Source organism: Perognathus longimembris, chromosome 19 (genome assembly GCF_023159225.1).
Source record: "Perognathus longimembris pacificus isolate PPM17 chromosome 19, ASM2315922v1, whole genome shotgun sequence".
NCBI classification, from domain to species: Eukaryota; Metazoa; Chordata; class Mammalia; order Rodentia; family Heteromyidae; genus Perognathus; species Perognathus longimembris.
The window spans coordinates 19,365,757-19,384,972 of NC_063179.1; the positions used below are offsets into that span (position 1 = coordinate 19,365,757).

Here is a 19,216-nt window from a genome sequence, read left to right on the forward strand (position 1 = left end):
CACACAGAGGTAGCTTATCATAGCTTATACCTACAATATTTAAGTCTTACCTGTTCTTTATTGATGAAGTCAATTTACTTTTCACAGAGGAGTTTTTGACGGTTGTATTTTCATGTATGCATATAACGTATCCCCTTCTCATATTTTATTATTCTATTTTCATATATGTATATAAAATATTTGGATCCTATCACACCTCATCACTCTCTCTTTTCACATTGTTTCTTTTTTGCTGGTTTCTCCTTAAAAGCTATTTCTTTGGTTTAGATTCCACTTGAGAAAAACATGTAGCATTTGTCTTTCTGCATTTGGCTCGTTTTGCTGAATATGATGCTCTCCAGTTTCATCCATTTTCCTACAAACAAAATTTCATTCTTCTATATAACTGAATAATATACCATCTCCCCTCACATTTATAAAGTCTGTAAGTAGTTGACTCCCATGCAGATATATCACTTTTTCTGTTCATTGGTTGATGGGCACCCAGGCTGGTGTCTATTGTGAATAGTGTTGCTATGGATGTTGAACATTTCTTCATGGACTTTTTTTTTTTGCCATATGTACTTCTTTTGAAAACTGTCCAAACTGTTCATTTGGCTACTTAGTAATTGGGTTATTTCTCTTTTGTGGTTTAATTTTTTTCCCCAGCTCTTTGTGTATTCCGGATAACAATTCTTTACCCAATGAATAGCTTGCAGAGATTTTTCTACCGTTCTGTGGGCTGTCACTTCATTGTGGCAATTGTTTCCTTTGGCATGCCATCTTGTTTTTCAGTTCTTGCTCTTAATGGATTCCTATTCAGGCAGACGTTCCCTATGCCTACGTATTCAAGAGTCCTATGCTCCATGTAGCATGGGAGAAAAATGGGCTTGTTTAAAAAGGTCTAAAATGCACTTCAGTTTAGTTGGATAAAATTTAAATGTCATACAACCTTTAAAATGTCATAGCTGAGTTCTGAATATTACGTGAAATGCCTTTCTCAATCAATTATTATTCAGTTCATATGGGTTTCTGAGAATCCTTACTTTCCTACATGGATTCTTTAATGTATTGATGTTGCCACTCTTGCCCACACCTATGCCAATGGTGATGGATGATCTTTCACTCTACAACTCAGCAAACAGAGAAAGAGCCTACAGTCCTGTGGGTGGGAAGTGAGAGGGGACCCAGGAGGGGGAAGATTGTCCAGGCTACAGAAACTTCCATTTCTGTCACCCCAAAAGGTGAGAAACACTAAGGAAACAGGAAAGGAAAGAGAGAGGAAGCGTCCTTGTATCTAACACCCAGGATCCAGTTCAGTTACACGTGTCTATGACTAAGCCTTCAGCCACTGCATCCACTCTTATAATTTGGTTCCCCACAGCATCACCACATCTCTGGACATAAAGCCACATCTCTGACCAGCAGAAGGAATGCAAGGGGAGATGTGGATGGGATGGGCGCTCCTAGTCCTTATGGTTTGCAAGTAGTTTGGGCACATGAGGGAGTCACCCATGCTGTTGCTTGCCTAGAGGCATGGATGGAGTCTGCTCTTGATGGACAGAGATACAGAAGATGCATCCACCACCAAAACTGAAGCACAAATGCATTCTATATTTTACCTCTTCTTTAAAGCATGGAAACAATACTACTTGACTCCAACTACATGTGATGCTAGAGAAATCTCAACTGCCAGACCTCCTGGTACCTACCTGGTTGGTTGGAAGTTAGTTAAAGGTAGGAACATGACAAGGAACTAATGAAAAGGAAACAAAATGAAGAAAGTATATATTTTGGATGATAGGGTATTTTGATGAAAAGAAGACAGAAATATTTTACTTTAGAGAGTACATTTCCTTGTGTTTGTAAGGAAAGGAAGCGAAAGCAGCGTTAGATGACCAAAAAGGAGTAGCCAAACCAAAAACTATACTTTTGATATTTAGCAAGCCCTTTGTAGCTCTTTAAATAAAGGAATAGTGCAAAAATCAATCTCAAAGGCTTACATTTGAAAAACTGTAACAAGGAGAGGTAGGTTTTGCTTGAGTCTTTGCTCGATTTTAGGATTTGTACCCATCTTCCCACACATCTGGCGATGAGAGGATCATCTGTTTTTGTGTCTATTTCACACTTTATGGGCTCATTGTGAGCACTCCAGGTCAGGCTGCCTCTGGAGAGACTCACTGCATCCCGTGTTTCCATGACAACAGCCAGAGGATGCGGGTGCTCTACTGGATGATGCAATAGCGTGACTACAAGAGGCTGTTTTAGTCTGGTGGTACAGAAAGAGTTAAACCAGAGTGAAAAATGAAGATGGGAGCAACAGTTTTTAAACAGAAGAAAACTTTTCATTCAAATAGAGAATGACACAAACTGTCCTAAGAGTGGGTAGTGGGTGACAAGAGGTTAATTTCATCCTAAAATCAGCAAGTGACAGCTTAGAATGAACCTAAGCAGAGAGGAAAATTCTGGGGATGGAAGCTAGAGGAAGGTAATGCATTTAAATGTCAACATTAGCTCAGAAATGTCTCCCTCTAAGATGAAATTTGGTACATCATTCTGAAATGAAAATACCTGTATCATGGTTTGTACCTGTGTGCATCCTGTGGATTTGAAGAGGAATTGGAAACTGGAACTCTCTGTACTGAAAGTACTTGACATATTGGGATGCATCTGGAAACGCAGCAATGCTCCAACAAAGAGCAAACACTCCTATCATCCTCAAAGCAGTGGAGGAGGCTGCGGTGCACTTTTGTGTTCCAGTGTTGTTTAAATGGATGCTATCCATCTTGTCTCTTGATGATAGGAGTTAAGGAAACAACTGACTTCAGCTAAAACAAAGACAACTGTTGAGGATATGTTTAGCAGTACAGATAGGACTCTGGGGCTCTGGTTATTCTCAAGATGGACTAAAGAAGAGAAGATTTCAAAGCCAGAAGAGGCAGAGAAGATGGAGACGAGATGGGGTGGGGGATAGAGTAGAAATGGAATTTTTGTTCTTATTTCCTGAGCGATTGGATTTTTATTCAGGAAGGTGTTTTCTAGGCCTATCTATGCAAGAGTTTGAAGGGGTTCAGCAGTGCTGTATGCCCGTGGCTATACAGACAGACTAAGGAATATGAAGTACAGATTTAGTTCTCGATGCTACACAGATGCAATATACATACCTAGCCAAGTCAAATGCAAAGTTAAATTTCTGTGCCATCCTCTACAGAAAATTGTGTATGCTTTGATCTCATAAAGGGCTATGATGGGAATGGGGCACAGATATTGCCATCTTTATTTCACAAAGGAGAGAAGGAAGTCAAAGTTGGAGTTTTGGCTCCTAGGTGAACTATGGCAGTACTGGGAGTAGAACCTAACTATCACCATGGTATGTATCTCCTCATTCATAGCTGGCAGAGCAGGGATGACCTTTCAGCTTGGATTCATCTCACTGGCACATGAATGTAAGTGAGGTGGCTACCAGTATTGAGAGCACTAACTTTGTGGTCAGAAGACCTGGGATCAAATCCTGGCTCTTCTGCTGCCTATATGTGAACTCTGGTTACCTCATCTTTAAAATGGAAACTTTGATAGCTTTAAAGTTCCTAATGTTTTCAAATTGTGACCAGGCCATCTTGTCTTGTTTGAGTGCTCATTCTTTTATCCTCCTACTTCCATTTTACCATTACCCCATAGGAATTTATAGGCATCTATGAGTCTTCTTCCTTTTCAAGCTGATCTTTTTTCTTACTTCCATCTTGCATTCTTGCTCTGAACCTGGTGACTCATCCTAGTCCATTAAGGACCTTTCAGCAGGGACAGTCAGTCCTTTCACTAGAACTACTTAGGCATAGTTATTCTAAAGATCTTGTACTGTAATGACAAATCAAAAACAGAACTTGATGACCAAAAAAAAGCAGATGAAATTTCCAGGCCTCTTATCCTTCATGTGAGGAGGAATAGAGAATGTAAATAAAATGTAATTTCCTAAAAGAAGTTTTTCTTGTAAGATAGCCTTTAAAAGTTTTGCAAGGGGCTGGGGATATGGCCGAGTGGCAAGAGTGCCTGCCTCATATACATGAGGCCCTGGGTTCGATTCCCCAGCACCACATATACAGAAAAACGCCAGAAGTGGCGCTGTGGCTCAAGTGGCAGAGTGCTAGCCTTGAGCAAAAAGAAGCCAGGGACAGTGCTCAGGCCCTGAGTCCACGCCCCAGGACTGGCAAAAAAAAAAAAAAAAAAAAAAAAAGTTTTGCAAGGCATGCCACCAACATAGAGAACTTAGTGACTTGACCTTGGAGACTGGCAAAAGTATTCTTTTGGCATCATCTTTCTGCCATTTCCTGTCTTGAAGATTTCTAGGTTGGCATTGCTGATAACTGGATGTTTTCAGGAAATGCCAAAATTGGGCACCATGCCCCCATTTTCAAAGCCAAAGCTGTTAGGCCACATGGTCAATTCAAAGATATCAGCTGGTCTGACTACAGCAGAACGTACAGTGTTCTTCTTTTACTATCGTGACCCGAGCTTTATGTCCTCAACAGAAATCCTTGCTCTCAGTGACAGGGTAGAGAATTTACAGCACTCAGCTGCCCAGGGATTGGTGCTTCTGTGGATTCTTGCTTTGTTGTTCAGAAGAGCAACTAATATTTCTCCAAGCAGAAGTGAACATTGGACCATTTTAGTGCTTGGCTGTAGACTTGAGAGTAAAATCTCTTTTGTGCATTTTCTTGCTTAAAACTTGCTTAGGGTGTGATATAAGACAATCCTTTCCTATACTGATGGAAATGGTGAGGCAGGCTATCTGATATCTTACTGATGAACCAGTAGTGGGGTCAGGAAGCACCTGCTACACCTGGGCCAAGGCCTTGGATAGGACATGGAGGTGTGGTTCAAATGGTAGAGTGCCAGCCTTGAATGAAAGAGCCAAGTAAGAGCGCAATTGAATCGCAGCACACAAATGATCAAACAGGGATGTAAAATGCTACCAAACCTTTGAGCAGATAGCTCTCCAACATGCTTTCTTTTCTCCCTTTCTCCCATTGGGAGATGGGAAATAATATCACCACCTTGTTTTATTTTAAAGTTTCTAGCAGACCTACAGTTAAGAGGCTAATAGACTGCATGTAATTAAGAACTTAGCTACATGATAGCTAGGTTGAAGGCTGATGTCTGATAGTAGAAGTCTATGAGCCCCTCCTCCCATATCTAGATGGGGGTTCTGATGGTAAAGTAAGGGGCACAAGATAGAATTCAACAAGGGGTCACTTGATCCTTTTGTTCCTTTGGCTTTAGCTTCTCCCACTTTTCTAAGTGCCTCACCCCTCCTGGCCTTCCACTCTCTCCCTTCCTCCCTGCCCATTCGGACCTGGTACACAGCTGCATTTCCTAATTGTTTGCACAGGAGAATCTCGACAGTGGCTTCCGCCCCAAGGGCCCCGGAAAACATCTGGGCACATTGTCTGCAAATGACAAAAGAAGAATTTGGGCAAAACATGAACACCAGATACCCGATTTGGGGGAGCATGTGGTGGCAATCAAGGCAAGAGGGCTTCTTAATTTGATATTGAGATCCCGTCTTCACTCCTCTCTCAGTGAGGATGAAAAATTAAATCTGCTTTAAGGAGATATTTCTTCTTAGAAATCACTTATGGGGGCACTCTACAAAGAAAAATGATTTCAATTTTTGTCTCAAAGCAACTTTCTCAAGGGTTTGGTGGATAAGGGCATCTGAAAGAATAAGGATAATTGCGTATCTGATTTTGATGCTGAAAAAAAAAGAGAGAGGTGCAGCTTGTGAGAGCGAAGGTGAGGGTGGGGCGACTCTGGACATTTTGTATATTCAGTGTTCTCAGAACTACGAGTTTACTTGATTGGACTTTCAAGCAAAATAAAGTGCAAAATTATATAATTATTTATTACCCAGACTCTGAAGGCTTTGCAAAGAAATATTTGTCCCCAGTGGTCTTCAGTTTAATTTAATCAAATTGATCCGGTGATTACTGACAAGCTTCTAACTCTAATAAAGTGACACGTTCTAATTCTAATTAGTGACAAGTTTCTAATTCTAATATAGGGAGATCTGGACAATTATTCCACCTACCCAGAAATCCTTAGAGAAACAGGAGAATAATTGTAGAACTCACTGACTGGCAACTCATGCCACTGTGGAGTTCCGTCTTGTAGAGTCCGACATTTGTCAAGCCCAGCGTGTAAGGACTGCAGCCATGGTAGGCTCCTCTGCAGATAGAAGACAGTAGAAGGTTGGGATCAAGTTCATTTCCCTTTGACAACTGGCTTGAATAGAACACAAACCTGTCTACGAAGGCTCTGAAGATGAAATAGAACCACATGAATGTTCCATTCTGAAGACTTTACAGAACTGTTCTAAGCCTATGCCATACGAGTATACTTAACTGATGTCATAGATTTGAAATTGTGAGAGGATTTTTTTTTTGGGGGGGGGATGCTGGTTCTAGGGTTTGAACTCAGGGCCTGTCCCTGAGCTTCTTTTGCTCAAGGCTAGAACTTTACTACTTGAGACACATTTCCACTTGTGGCCTTTTCTGTGATTAATTGGAGATACGAGTTTTATGGATTTTTCTGCCTGGGCTGGCTTTGAACCATGATCCTCAGTTCTCAGCCTCCTGAGCAGCTAGGATTATAGGTGTGAGATACTAGCACCAGGCATAAGTGATTTTTTTTGGTCAGTCATGGGGCTTGAACTCAGGGTCTGGGTACTGTCCATGAGCTTTTTTGCTCAAGGGTAGCTCTCTACCACTTGCGTTACAGTGCCACTTCCAAGGATATATTATTTTTTACATCATTTGACCAAGGACTCTTACTTTAGAATCTTCTATACTGTATTATGCTGAAACTGTCAGATTCACATCAGTAATTGCATGACCAATGAGTGCTGGTTGTCAAAGTATTCACCTTGAGTGAGAAATATTTGTTCCTGTGATGAAGCATTTGTTCAATATCTTTAGAGAATCATCTTTGTGAGCCTGCATAAGCTACCTTACTTGGCAGATCTAAAGCACTCATATCTAGTAAAAATCACCCTATTCAACTTTAACACCTTTCTCAATTGCTCTTGAATAAGGATTTAAGACAATCCAAGAGGACACGTGAAATGTGTTAAACCCTGATAGTACCATGGCTGCTTCATATCGACCAAACTTACCTGAATCTGCATATGCTGTCTTTTTCCCCTTAAAACATCAATCACAAAGCTTTACTGACATATTTTAGTAGCAAGTCTTTCCTTATGCTGTGATCACTACATGTGCATTTTATATGAAATGCTTAGTATTGCGTATGAGGAAGTAAAGACAACATAGATTCTTTGAATTTTAACAGAAATTATGTGAAGACAGCCTGAAAGGGAACTATTTAGCTTATTGACTTTCACTTTAACTATCTCTACCTTTTCTATGAATCTTGGGAGAGTCTGCTTCAATGTGCTAAGGTAGAAAACCATGAACAAAATACTTAGTTTTCGTTTTAAGGCTCATAGAGCCATCTGGGGTTTCTAAGATCAATTTGGCTGAGGATATCTGATCTATTATATTCACTTGATTGAGGATGACATAAAATTTAAAACTGGAAAAAAATACCCCTTAGCAAACACCTCTCATTAGTCATGCTGCAATATAAAGGTATACGTTCTAATATTAGGATACATCAGCATTTCTTACTAGGGCAAATCAATGTTACTAAGACTGAATATCTGAGAGGGTGTAGTTACCTGAAAGAGATGATGTCTGAACTATTTGTGTATGCTCTGGCCATCAGCATGGCCAAGTCATTGGCTTCTGAGCCACTGTTCACCAAAAAAATGACCTGAAGGGGAAGAGAGACACATAACTTCATATTTTATTGTAGTTCCCTGTTAGAGAATTCATTCAAAATGCTAAAGACTGTGCATCTCACCCTCTATCAAATCAGTTTGGGTTACCTAAGAAGTCTCACAATCTACATACTATATCAATACTATAGCCCTTTATTGAGCAGCTACTAAGTGAGAGAAAAACAAACTGGCTGACTGAGGGTCTCTGAGGAGAAGGTCTCTTGGTTCCTGAACCGCTCTGGCTCCACTGGGTTCTGAAAGCTTGGGATGAGGCAGGATTCCTGGTGCTGCAATCCCACGGGTTGTCACTGCCTGACTGCTGAGCAGTGTGAATGTTGAAAAATCAAATTAACTGACAAAAAAAATTCAGCCCAGCCCAGATAAAATAATTGGAAGAACTCAGGGAACTGTGTTAATTAGAGGCAGGAACTAGAAGGTATCCACTAGTAACTTGGCCAACTACTCTGCTTTTGCTCTTCCCTGATCATGTGGGTCTGATGACAAGTTATAGTGATCCCAAGTTGTTTTGTCTATTGTAGATAAAAGAGGAAATAGTATACCTAGATAATATAATAAAAGACTAATTAAAACCAGATACAGGGTTCTATGTATTAACTCATTTAATACCTACATGCAAACCTTGGCCACTATCTTTACATCTTAATTCACTTCATTTCAGATGCAATAGTATCTAAATGCATTTTAGATCAATATTATTGATAAGGAATGACTCCATTTGTTGTAAGAAAATATAGGCAAAAAATACTTTTGCAGAGGAGCTACAAGAATAAAGAGAAGAAAATCTCTTCCAATGAGCACATTGGAAGTGCCGGGGCTCTGCAAAGATGGGGTACAAAGAAGAGCCAGGGAGAGACAGAGGCACAGGACTGACAAAAGTGAACATAGATTTCTTTCATTAGCAATTAACGAAGTTCTTTCCCCTGCTTGAGTCTATTTATTCTATTTAGCACATAGCTCAGGATAGGCCAAATTCCCTGCCCCCCTTCCTTGCTTCCGTGGGCATTCCTAACCCTTTAGCTGGGAGCATTGTACCTTCAGAGGCTCCGGGAGAAGTGCTGAGAGCTTCTCTGCGTATTCATGCATGGGAGGGTGGAGGAAGACGGAACTGGTGTGCCACAGGCAGCCCAGCTGCTTTTGTGCCACTGCCTTTACCTTCCTGGACAAACAGAAGATCAGCGTTATGCCCACTGCCAGCAGCCTCATCCCTCCACACACATGCTAGGCCTTGAGCCCAAACATCAGTCTGTTTCTTAGGGGTTTAAAGAGGCAAAACTCATTCATACGCAAGAACAACCTTTTTCTTAACCTCTTTGTGTTTGGCAATAGGATGTGTTACTCATTCCTTCTGGAGACAAATGTTCAAAAGGAGACACAATGATTGCTTATTAGGGAGCGTAGAAAATAAATTCCCAGTTTAGAAGGGAGTTTGGATGGAAATGTTCTTTATGTTTTCTCATTCCTTGAGCAGTCTAGAAAATGGAGATGGCTGAGAAGTCTGAGTATCTGTCCATCTTATTTTCTAAGTGACTTTAGATCTAACAATCATAAGAATTCAAGATCAGTAAGCTGTTCCTTGATAGGATAGTCCAACACACGGCTGTGAGCAGTGGTCAGTCTAGAGAAACAGTTTTGTAATGATGAACCACATTCCTTGAAGGACTAGGCTGACTTTATAGAATTAGAAGATTCACATGGAAAGACTGAAGGAACTAAGAATAGGTAGGTTTGCGGGGCTTAGGGGACTAGAAAAAAGTCTCAGATAGCCAAACCAGCCCACCATCCTGTGGTCCCTGCTCAGGAGAGAGTCATCTACTGAGGGGAATCTGGGTTGATTCCCTAGTGTGGCTATGGTAAACAATGCTGCAATGGACACTATGTTGGAAATGAACTATACTACTTTGGGGGAAGAAGGGAAGTTGGGAGGGGAAAATCTTGGAGAAAATAAGGGAGGAGGGTGACACTGCTCAAAAGGAATGTACTAATTACCTGACTTATATAACTGTACCCCCTCTGTAAATCACCTTTACCATAAAATTGAAAGGGAAAAAAGAACAATTGGTGGAGTGGGAGAATATTTCAGAGGAAGGAAAACTGTTCTGAGCTATCAGATTGGCTATAGGGAATGGAAGGCAAAGATGAGTCCTGCACAACCGTAGCATCCTTGACTGGAACTCAGCACAAACCCCAGCAATAGCTGGGGAATACAGCTGGCTTCCCAGCTCCCCCACAAGCAGGTGGTTCACATGTGCTCCCTGAATAAATGAATTTGTGAATTGAAATCATTTTGTCAACATGATGGGTTTAGTATTGAGTCCTGTTGCTGTTGAGCTGCTGGTAGAATACCCTGGGGTGGGATGTGTTCTAGGCAGTGATGGAAAACCTGAGTTTAATGCCCTCTCTGGCTATATTAGATTGATTTTTAATGTTTGATTGAGACTATGGCTGACGAAGGAACAAAGGCTGAATCAGTGGGATGAATCACTTAGAAATAGAATAACTAAATAAAGATGATGGTAGTGGTTATGTGGCAATTCTGTGGTGATAAATCAGGGAGGAAAAGGTAGATAGAAGGCTAGACAGCCAATGAAAAAGCTGGAGTGACCAGGATTAGGCAACAGATAGAGATCAGAAGAGCAAAGATCATGAAAACCAGTTATAGCATCTGCTCTTAGGCACAGTGTCAAGATTATTGAAATGATTCAATAGAAGTGTGTATTTTTTTTCCTACAATTTGTGTTGTGCTTGAAGTTGTACCTGCGCTTTATTTCACACATTCCCTGGGACCTTGTGTGGTACTAGTGCCTCCTAAAGACAGATGATGAAAGAGGAAGCATGGAGGAGAAAGGGAAGGCAGGGCCAGACACCTGGGGGAGGAAGACACCCTTTGGCTCCTGTGGAGATGAAAAGCCTATTCAGTTTACTTCAGACAAGCTACTTTGCTCCCTCTTATCTATTGTTAATTGTATTGGCCAGATCATCATGAAAATGGAGAAGAGAAAAAAAATAGAATGGCTGCATAGAGACTAATTGAAATCTGCTGGGAGTATGTGTGGAGGGTTGTTGATGGGCACACAGGGCTTCAGACATTTCTGTGTTCAGACAAATTGCAGCAGTCTCCTTAAGTCCATCTCTTAGGGTCCATGAAGACGATGCCGAGGGCATACATTATTTTGTGTGTTTTAACATCCCACACAGCTGCCTCCCTAAGAGCCACCTGCCTCTCCCTTCAAGAATCTTTACCAAAGAAAATACGTGAGAGTATGTTAGCCACAATCTGTAATACACACACTCTATATCTATATTTATATCTATATCTATACCTATATCTATAATGTCTATGTCTTACATATATCTCGGATATGAGAATCAAGGGTTCTGAGTCACCAAGATGATTGTTTTCTGTGTGTTCTTGTGATGTGCACACCCCCTCCCCATCCCTTGATCTCAAGGATACTCACGGGTGGCAGTGACCAACACTGATAGTGACAATCCCAGAGAAGAAATCCAGGTATCTGTTTCCTTCTGAGTCAAAGAGCCACTCCATGTGGCCTTGGTGAAGCAGCAAGGGCTTCTGGAAATACATCGTTGCCACAGGAGATAGATGCTGCTTATGGATCTCCAGGACACGAGTGTAGGACAGGGACTGCTGAGAGACAGGATTATAATCTCCCTTTTCCTTAGCTCCATGGTCCCTACAAGATCAATGGCAGGCAATATGGGTGCCCCATCTCTCTAGTGATCTGAACACAGGCCTGCTTCTGTAGGAGCTCACAAGTGGGATATTTACCAAATATCTGAATCCTCCTTGGAAGAAACTGCAGTAGGGGCTGGGGATATGGCCTAGTGGCAAGAGTGCCTGCCTCGGATACACGAGGCCCTAGGTTCGATTCCCCAGCACCACATATACGGAAAACGGCCAGAAGCGGCGCTGTGGCTCAAGTGGCAGAGTGCTAGCCTTGAGCGGGAAGAAGCCAGGGACAGTGCTCAGGCCCTGAGTCCAAGGCCCAGGACTGGCGCAAAAAAAAAAAAAAAAGAATGTGAAGAAACTGCAGTATTCTTTTACATGTTTAAAGTTAACTGATTAACTTGGTGTTTTATTTCTGCCTTAAGGAAGCATTGATTTTGAGCAGGTTAGCCTTCAACTCCTAATCCTCCTGCTCTCATGTCCCAAGAAGCCTGTATTATAAGTGTGAACCACTACACCCGGCTGATTTCTTCCTCTTCGATAGGTCTTTTGGTCTTTGCCTTTCTAGAGAAGATAGGAAAGAGACTTAAATTTTTGGTATTGAACTGATTTGTTTTAGCAATGAAAACTAGCCTTTAGAAGTAAATGTCTACATTAATGCCATTCTGGTTGCTTTAGTTTATTTATTTATTAGTCAGTCATGGGGCCTGAGCACTGTCCCTGAGCTTTTGCACTCAAGGCTAGCGTTCTACCACTTTGAGCCACCAGTGACACTTCCTAGTTTCTTTCTTTCTTTTTTAAAATTAAAAATAAATGAGGAATTGGTACTGCTCTTCTTCTTTTTTTTTTTTTAATGTACTGATGGAAGTTGAACCCAGGACCTTAGGCATTCTGGGAAAGTGCTCGGTCACTGAGCTACATTCCAGAACCTGGTCATAGTTGTAAAAATGTTTTCCCATGTTTCTCTTCTTTGAGACTCCTCTTGACTACTGGTTCCATAATTTCTAATCTATGAGTATTATATAGAATAAAGTTTTTTCCTCTCTCTCTCTTTCTCTGTATGTATGTGTCTGAGAGAAAAAGAGAGAATGTAATCATTGTTATTCTGACAACACAAAGCTAACTTTATGACTTTTAGTGGAAGACTCGGGATGATCAGATTATACATCGCGTAAGTAAACAGAAATAAGAACATTTAAAAAAGTAAATGTGCATCGTCACATTTGTGATGTGTGAACTCTCTGCAATGTGTACACTGGCATGGACAGTCTGTTTTTCATGAGCTCAGTCTCTATCACGCATGCTCACCATTCCTACTAAGGTAGTAAACAGTGTAGACATTGCTCAGATGTTTCCAATAGCTTAAAGGACAGAATATCTAGAGCGGGGCAGCTTCAAGCCTAGCAGGATCTTTTGTGGGTCCTGCTTGAGGAAACAGCTAAGTGGAATTGCCTAAGGGGAACCAACTTTTTGGATTTCCCTGAAGCTTTGAGTCCTACCTGGTATTTCTGGGGTGAGAAGTCACATGGTGGCATGTCAGGTTTTGTATGAAGACTGCGCTTGAATGCAGGAGTCCAGAAAGCACCTGCTCAAAGCAAAACATGAAATAGAAGACAATTACTTAATTACCTGAACCAAGGTCCTTAGGCAATTTGGTTTCTTAGTTTCTTTTTCTTTTCTTTTCCTTTTATCCTCTCCCTCCCTCCCTCCCTCCCTCCCTCCCTCCCTCCCTCCCTCCCTCCCTCTCTCCCTCCCTCCCTTCTTCCTTTCCTTCCTTCCTTTTTCCTGTGCCAGGACTAGGGCTTAAACTCAGGGGCTTGAGCTCTACCTTGACTTTTTCTGCTCAATGCTGGAGCTCTACCATTTGAGCTACACTTCCATTTCCAGCTTTCCCCCCCTGGTTTAATTAAAGATAAAAGTCTCTTGGCTATATTTTCCCAGGCTGGATTTGAACTGTGATCCTTAGATTACAGTTTAAATTATGTTTTGAAATTTGAATTTGAAAACACACATTTCTCAATCATGAAGGTTTTTAGATGAAAGAAAACAAAGAGAGTTTCTCCTGACGTAGCCCAGAGAAGCATGGAGGATCCTGGGGGAAGCTAGGGATTTACTTACCCCAAGCCCTCTACTGCCTCTTGACCCAACCCATGGGGACTGTGACCTTCTGAATAAGCACAACTTCTACCAGTCCCAAAAGTGACAGGAAACCTTCCAATTTGTCATCAGGGATGCCAGGTAGGCTCTGAGATGATGAGTGCCTGAGTCATAGTATGTGTCCCAATCTGATGCTTGCTGGCTCTTAATAATGGCTGTTGACTATTTTTTCAGTGATGACTATTCACTCACTAATGTCTTTAGACAGACGTTAGGCAGCATACTGAATTAAGATCTGCAAACAGATTAAGAAGTCAACATACCCAATCACAATAGGCTGTCATCCATAAGTCCAATGGGAAAGGAGAAAGCAGAGTCAGAAAAAATCATTAAGTGTTTTGACCTAAGAAAAAATTTAAACCTGGGGGAGGGATGGCGATACAGTCATTTTACAGATATGCCTAGAGTGGTAAGTTAATTGTTTAAGCTCATCCTGAAGAACAGGAAAAACAAGAACAAGAACTAGTCCAGTTCTGCCATTCATTACCACTGTCACGCCGCTGGTACAGACTTCTACCTCTCTGTGGCAGTGGAATGGAAACATGGAATAAAGGAATATGAGAGATTAAAGAGACGTCTAAGGCCCTTATAAGCACTCCTGGAAAAATGTTCTCTGTTTTGAAAGATTCAAGGTCAGTATCAGGATCATTTATAGGTGGAAAGAGCTGCGGAAGTGGCATTTCTTATTCAGCATGAAGGTTTGTGATGCAAGGATGATAATGTTGGTGTTTTGTATGGCTCTGAATTCATGGTCCTGAGACACTCAATGAACAATTGGGTTTCTAAATGAAGCTGGAAACTAACAGGTCTGAATATATTTTCTTTCAAAGAGGTCCCATTCACTTTTCTGTCCTAAATAATCACTAATGTCATTAATTTGCTCATATTTAAAAGCAGGTAGCTTTGGGCTTTCCATGCACTGAAATGACAAAAAATGATAGCTTAAGCTTTCTGAGAATTTCTCTTTATCTAAAACTTTTCACTGTGCCCTTCCACATGAGTCTTCTGAGAGAGACTTAGGGAAAAAAATACCCAATATTTCTGAGAATTCTGAATCCCTTTACTCCATCTGTCTCATTTTCTTATCTGAAAATTGCACTTACCCATTGAGGAGGATGTAAACTCTTTTTTTTTTTCCTCCAGTGCTTTGGGAATTATGAGAATAGGATGGTGATAGAAGTTAGTTCAACAGGAAAACTTGATAAAAAGCCTAAATTTTAAACAGTTGAAGTAGGTTCATCCATCCATCCATCCATTTACCAATTGATTCAACCAATAGATAACATAAAATCCAACTTAAAAGAAAGAGGGAAGGAAGGAAGAAGAGAGGAAAGAATAGAGCTAGATGTCAAACAAACATGTGTACAGAAAGATTTAATCACTAATTGAAATACATATCTTAATACCTGAAAAGCTCTTTCCTGTTACACCATCCCTCTTGAAAAACAAAACCCTAAAATTATAGTAATAATAATGGCAATTGGTGGGTAAAAATAAATGACAATACTTTAGTTGTCTTTATTTGCCATAGACAAATGGAAATAAAAGTATCTAGGTAGTTGCATTTATTATTTATTTCAACTAGCCTGTCTTTTGAGGATGACATTAGCTGAGGGTCAATAGAGCTTTTGTTGGCTTCTTGGAAACTTTGTCATGCGCATGTTCTTGTGTGTGTAGGGGCCTAGGGGTGGGAGAGGTTTGGGATAGCTCAGGTTTGGATTACTGTAATGGTGTTAAATTTAAGTGTTTATGAATTGGTATTTTTATATTTCTTTTTATTATTGGACCTCATCTGATATTTCCTGGTTAGACTAAATAAATATATGATAACTATTGATTTTTGTCCAATTCACCAGCTTCTCCTTCATTGCACATGAACAACTCAAGAAATTAAAACATACTCAGCTTTGTCTTGTTTTATTGCCTCCTGTTATTTACCGACCTAAAAGCTTTCTTATTTTCTTAAACTCTAGTAACCCTATGGCATTCCCTGGTTCCCAAACTGCATAAAAGCTGGATGTTAAGAATAAACGGGGGGGGGGGGGGGGGGCGGGAAGGCTGGGAATATGGCCTAGTGGCAAGAGTGCTTGCCTTGTATACATGAGGCCCTGGGTTCAATTCCCCAGCACCACATATACAGAAAATGGCCAGAAGTGGCGCTGTGGCTCAAGTGGTAGAGTGCTAGCCTTGAGCAAAAGGAAGCCAGGGAGAGTGCTCAGGCCCTGAGTCCAAGTCCCAGGACTGGCACAAAAAAAAAAAAAAAAAAAAAGAATAAACGGGGTGCTGGGAATGTGGCCTAGTGGCAAGAGCGCTTGCCTCTTACACATGAAGCCCTCGGTTCAATTCCCCAGCACCACGTATAGGGAAAACGGTCAGAAGGGGTGCTGTAGCTCAAGTGGCAGAGTGCTAGCCTTGAGCAAAAAGAAGCCAGGGACAGTGCTCAGGCCCTGAGTCCAAGGCCCAGGACTGGCAAAAAAAAAAAAAAAAAAGAATAAACGGGGCTGCAGTCTTGAGTTACATTCTCGTGGTGCAGACCTCCCAAACCGCCCCCCCCCCCCCAAAAACAAAACAAAACAAATTCAGAGTGAAGAACAGCAGCACTTTCACATAATAAGTGCCAAGTAGGGTAAATAGATTTATTTTCCCATCTGCCTTAGTCTCAGAGTTTAACAGAAGAGAAATCACTTAAAGGTTTCTTTTCTCCAAATTATAATATTAAAAAGGGAAAAGCTATTTGGTAAGGTAAGTGAAAGAAACCAACTTTTATGGCCCTTTGGGAGTTCTCAGGGACATTATTTTAAAAATGGTAAAGCAGTTTTCAATTGAGAGGATTAATTATCAAGGGTTTTCTTATCCTCTAAAATAAAATATATTATGAGATACTCATGGTAATTAGAATGTGCCTGTAAGTCTATAGGTAAACACACTGGATGGTAGAAGAAAAACAATACACACTGGGACATGATAAACTATACAGGTCTCTAAGCATTTATACAGTGAGACCAAATGAGGACTTTTTCAGCAGAGGATCATATAGGTACAATAACTGTGCATCTGACCATATAAAATAATATTTATTGAAATGAAATCCAGGAAATGGAAACATGTTTCTTTTTTTTTTTTGGTTGCTCCTTTTTTTCATTTCCTCTTTGTCTTTTTTGTTCATTTATCTGTCTTTGAGAAGGTAAAGGGGTGACCACAGAAATGGTGGGACAAAGGGTGAACAAATGCAATAGTGGTACTCACTAGATACTATGTTGAAAATGAACTGCACAACTTGTAGGTGGGGATGGGAGAGAAAAACTGGGAGAGAGGGAGGGAAGATGTGACATTGCTAAAAAATAAATGTGCTCTTTATCTGGCTTATGTAACTAACCCCTCTGTATATCACCTTTACAATAACAATAAATAATTTTTTTAAAAACAAAGAAGGAATCATTAAAAGATTTTTCTACTCTTTATACTGAAAATAAATTGCATCGAAAATTTTGTGTATAGCTGTAGTCCAAAGTAGTTATAAATATCAAGATAGGCAAGGCTGACCCAGCTAGCATGGTAGTCCAACCCTGAAATCCTAGCTACTTGGGAGGTGGAGATAAGAGGATCACAGTTCAAGGCCCAGTCTGAGCCTAAAAGTTTGAGAGATTCCTTATCAACCAATGGCCTGGTGGGATGGCATGCATCTGTTATCCCGGAATGGGGGAAGCACAATGATTGGGTATATTTGTGAATGCCTACCATCCTCAGCAACATGGGGAAGCACAAGTAACAGGACCACATCTTACACCAGCCCAGGCTTAAAGCAAGATAGTATTTGGGAAGTAACCAATGTAAAAAGGAGCTGGAGGCATAGCTCAAGTGGTACAATATCTGCTTAGTAAAGGTAAAGCCCTGGGTTCAATCCTCAGTAACCCCAAAAGAAAGGCGAGAAAAAATAGTTTACACATAGCAATCCCTTATGATCCATATCTTTATCTATACAGATATTATAGTAGGAAGGATTATGACATGTAATTTTGCCTACTGATACCATTTAAAATATAGCAATCTCCAATACCACAATCCTATTTTATTTTCTGTTGCCATCTTTAATCTGTTCTTTTTCATGTGTCGCCGATGGAATTTTTTTCATGTTACTTGTTAATCATGTATTGGGTTTCATCCCATTGCAGTGGAATGGAGGAGGTGGCAAGTAGGAGAGGAATGGAGGAAAGATAGAAGAGAAGGTTAAGATCAATACGGAGACAGAATTGATCACAATGGAGAATGGAAAAGAGGCCCCTACACCTATGTAAAGCCCAAGGCTCATAAACTTCAACTATGACCCACAGATTTGCAGATGGCAGTGGGTTAAGCTTCTGTTTGTAGGAAGGAAATCAATGAGGTGGAGGTGGGGTTTCAGGGAGACAAGATCAATGTGAAAATCTCCTGCACCTAGGACACACTCAGGAAGCTACCAGCGTCTCCTGGCCCATTTGCTCCTTGTGTGTCCTGTACCTTTCATGGGGAGAAGAGGGCCTGAACAATGGAAGAGGTCCTGGGTCTAGTTCTGGTTTGGGGAACATTGAGAAAATCTTTATTCATCTCTAAATCTCTTTGTGAAAGATTTGGTAGTGTGATGATCCCACCTTCTATGGGCACCGGTAGAAATTTGTGAGCATATTTTATGTCTTTGCAAAGTCATACCAGGGCATCCATATATTGAATTTAACACTTGGTTTTAAATTGATTTTCTTTGACTTCTTCTTAGTATTACAGCAGACTTAGGCTGTTGTGCATAATCTGCTTTATTATTCACAAATTTCATTTGGGAACGAAAGGGAGCATGAGAGTATATTGGCTGTGAAAGGGAGACATTGAATCCCTCAGGGCAAGATACTCCCTGTGTTACAGTTCTCCAAGACTCTATCCAGGTCCACATGCCCACATCCCAGGCTATAGCCTCTAAGATGTTTCCCTTTGCTGACCCATGTCCCCTTGATTTCCACTCACAGTTCAGGAAGGCATGTGTCCTGGGGGTCCTGAGAGAGAAGGTCTCCGTGTGCAAGCCCCTCAGTAAGTATCTCCAGGCTAGAGTCATTTCTGTCAGGCAGTTCGTGCACTGCACACTGCACTGAGAACTCCAGTTGAAGCAGGTCAGTGGGAGGATGGGCTCTAACTATTCACTAACTCGCAGGACTTTGAGACTGGGAAGAGGAGGAGGCTCTAAAAAAGGAATCCTGGATTGGTGACTGCCAATATCCACAGGAAAAATCCCAGAGTGCCATTGCTTACAACAGTACCCTGAAGTGGGGAGAGAAGGGTGGAAGGAGCAATAGTAAGGAGGTGGGAGGGGGGAGAGAATGCTCCAGACTTGGAAATTAATCTTTTTATTGTTCTTGATTGTTTTCAGGAGAAGATCCAAAGAACTTTTGAGTGCTTAAAAGCATGTTTGCATTTCCAAATCTTAGGTCTGGCAAATGAACAAAGACTTTGGATGGAGGTTAGGGGAGATCATGAGTGTAGTGGAGAGAGAAGATGTTCCATTTAGTTCAGTTGGA

The 19,216-nt window shown here is 41.0% G+C and overlaps 1 protein-coding gene across 6 annotated transcripts in view; it reads right to left on the minus strand.

Moving 5' to 3' along the window:
* The window catches only part of Agxt2 (alanine--glyoxylate aminotransferase 2), a 38,069-nt gene extending 19,213 nt beyond the window's left edge, over positions 1–18,856 (minus strand). The window contains exons 1-7 of one of the 6 annotated variants that reach the window (XM_048368369.1): positions 18,669–18,856; positions 13,019–13,104; positions 11,293–11,477; positions 8,867–8,990; positions 7,712–7,806; positions 6,108–6,201; positions 5,330–5,423 (exon numbers count right to left, since the gene is read on the minus strand). In XM_048368369.1, coding sequence (XP_048224326.1) covers positions 5,330–5,423; positions 6,108–6,201; positions 7,712–7,806; positions 8,867–8,990; positions 11,293–11,477; positions 13,019–13,104; positions 18,669–18,756 — 766 coding nt within the window. In that variant the 5' untranslated portion in view covers positions 18,757–18,856. Of the gene's footprint in view, positions 1–5,293; positions 5,424–6,107; positions 6,202–7,711; positions 7,807–8,866; positions 8,991–10,588; positions 10,640–11,292; positions 11,478–13,018; positions 13,108–14,109; positions 14,142–18,668 lie in introns of those variants that run through there. The other 5 variants (XM_048368366.1, XM_048368367.1, XM_048368365.1 and 2 more) reach the window with 5 other exon arrangements.
* Positions 18,857–19,216: the final 360 nt, after the last annotated feature.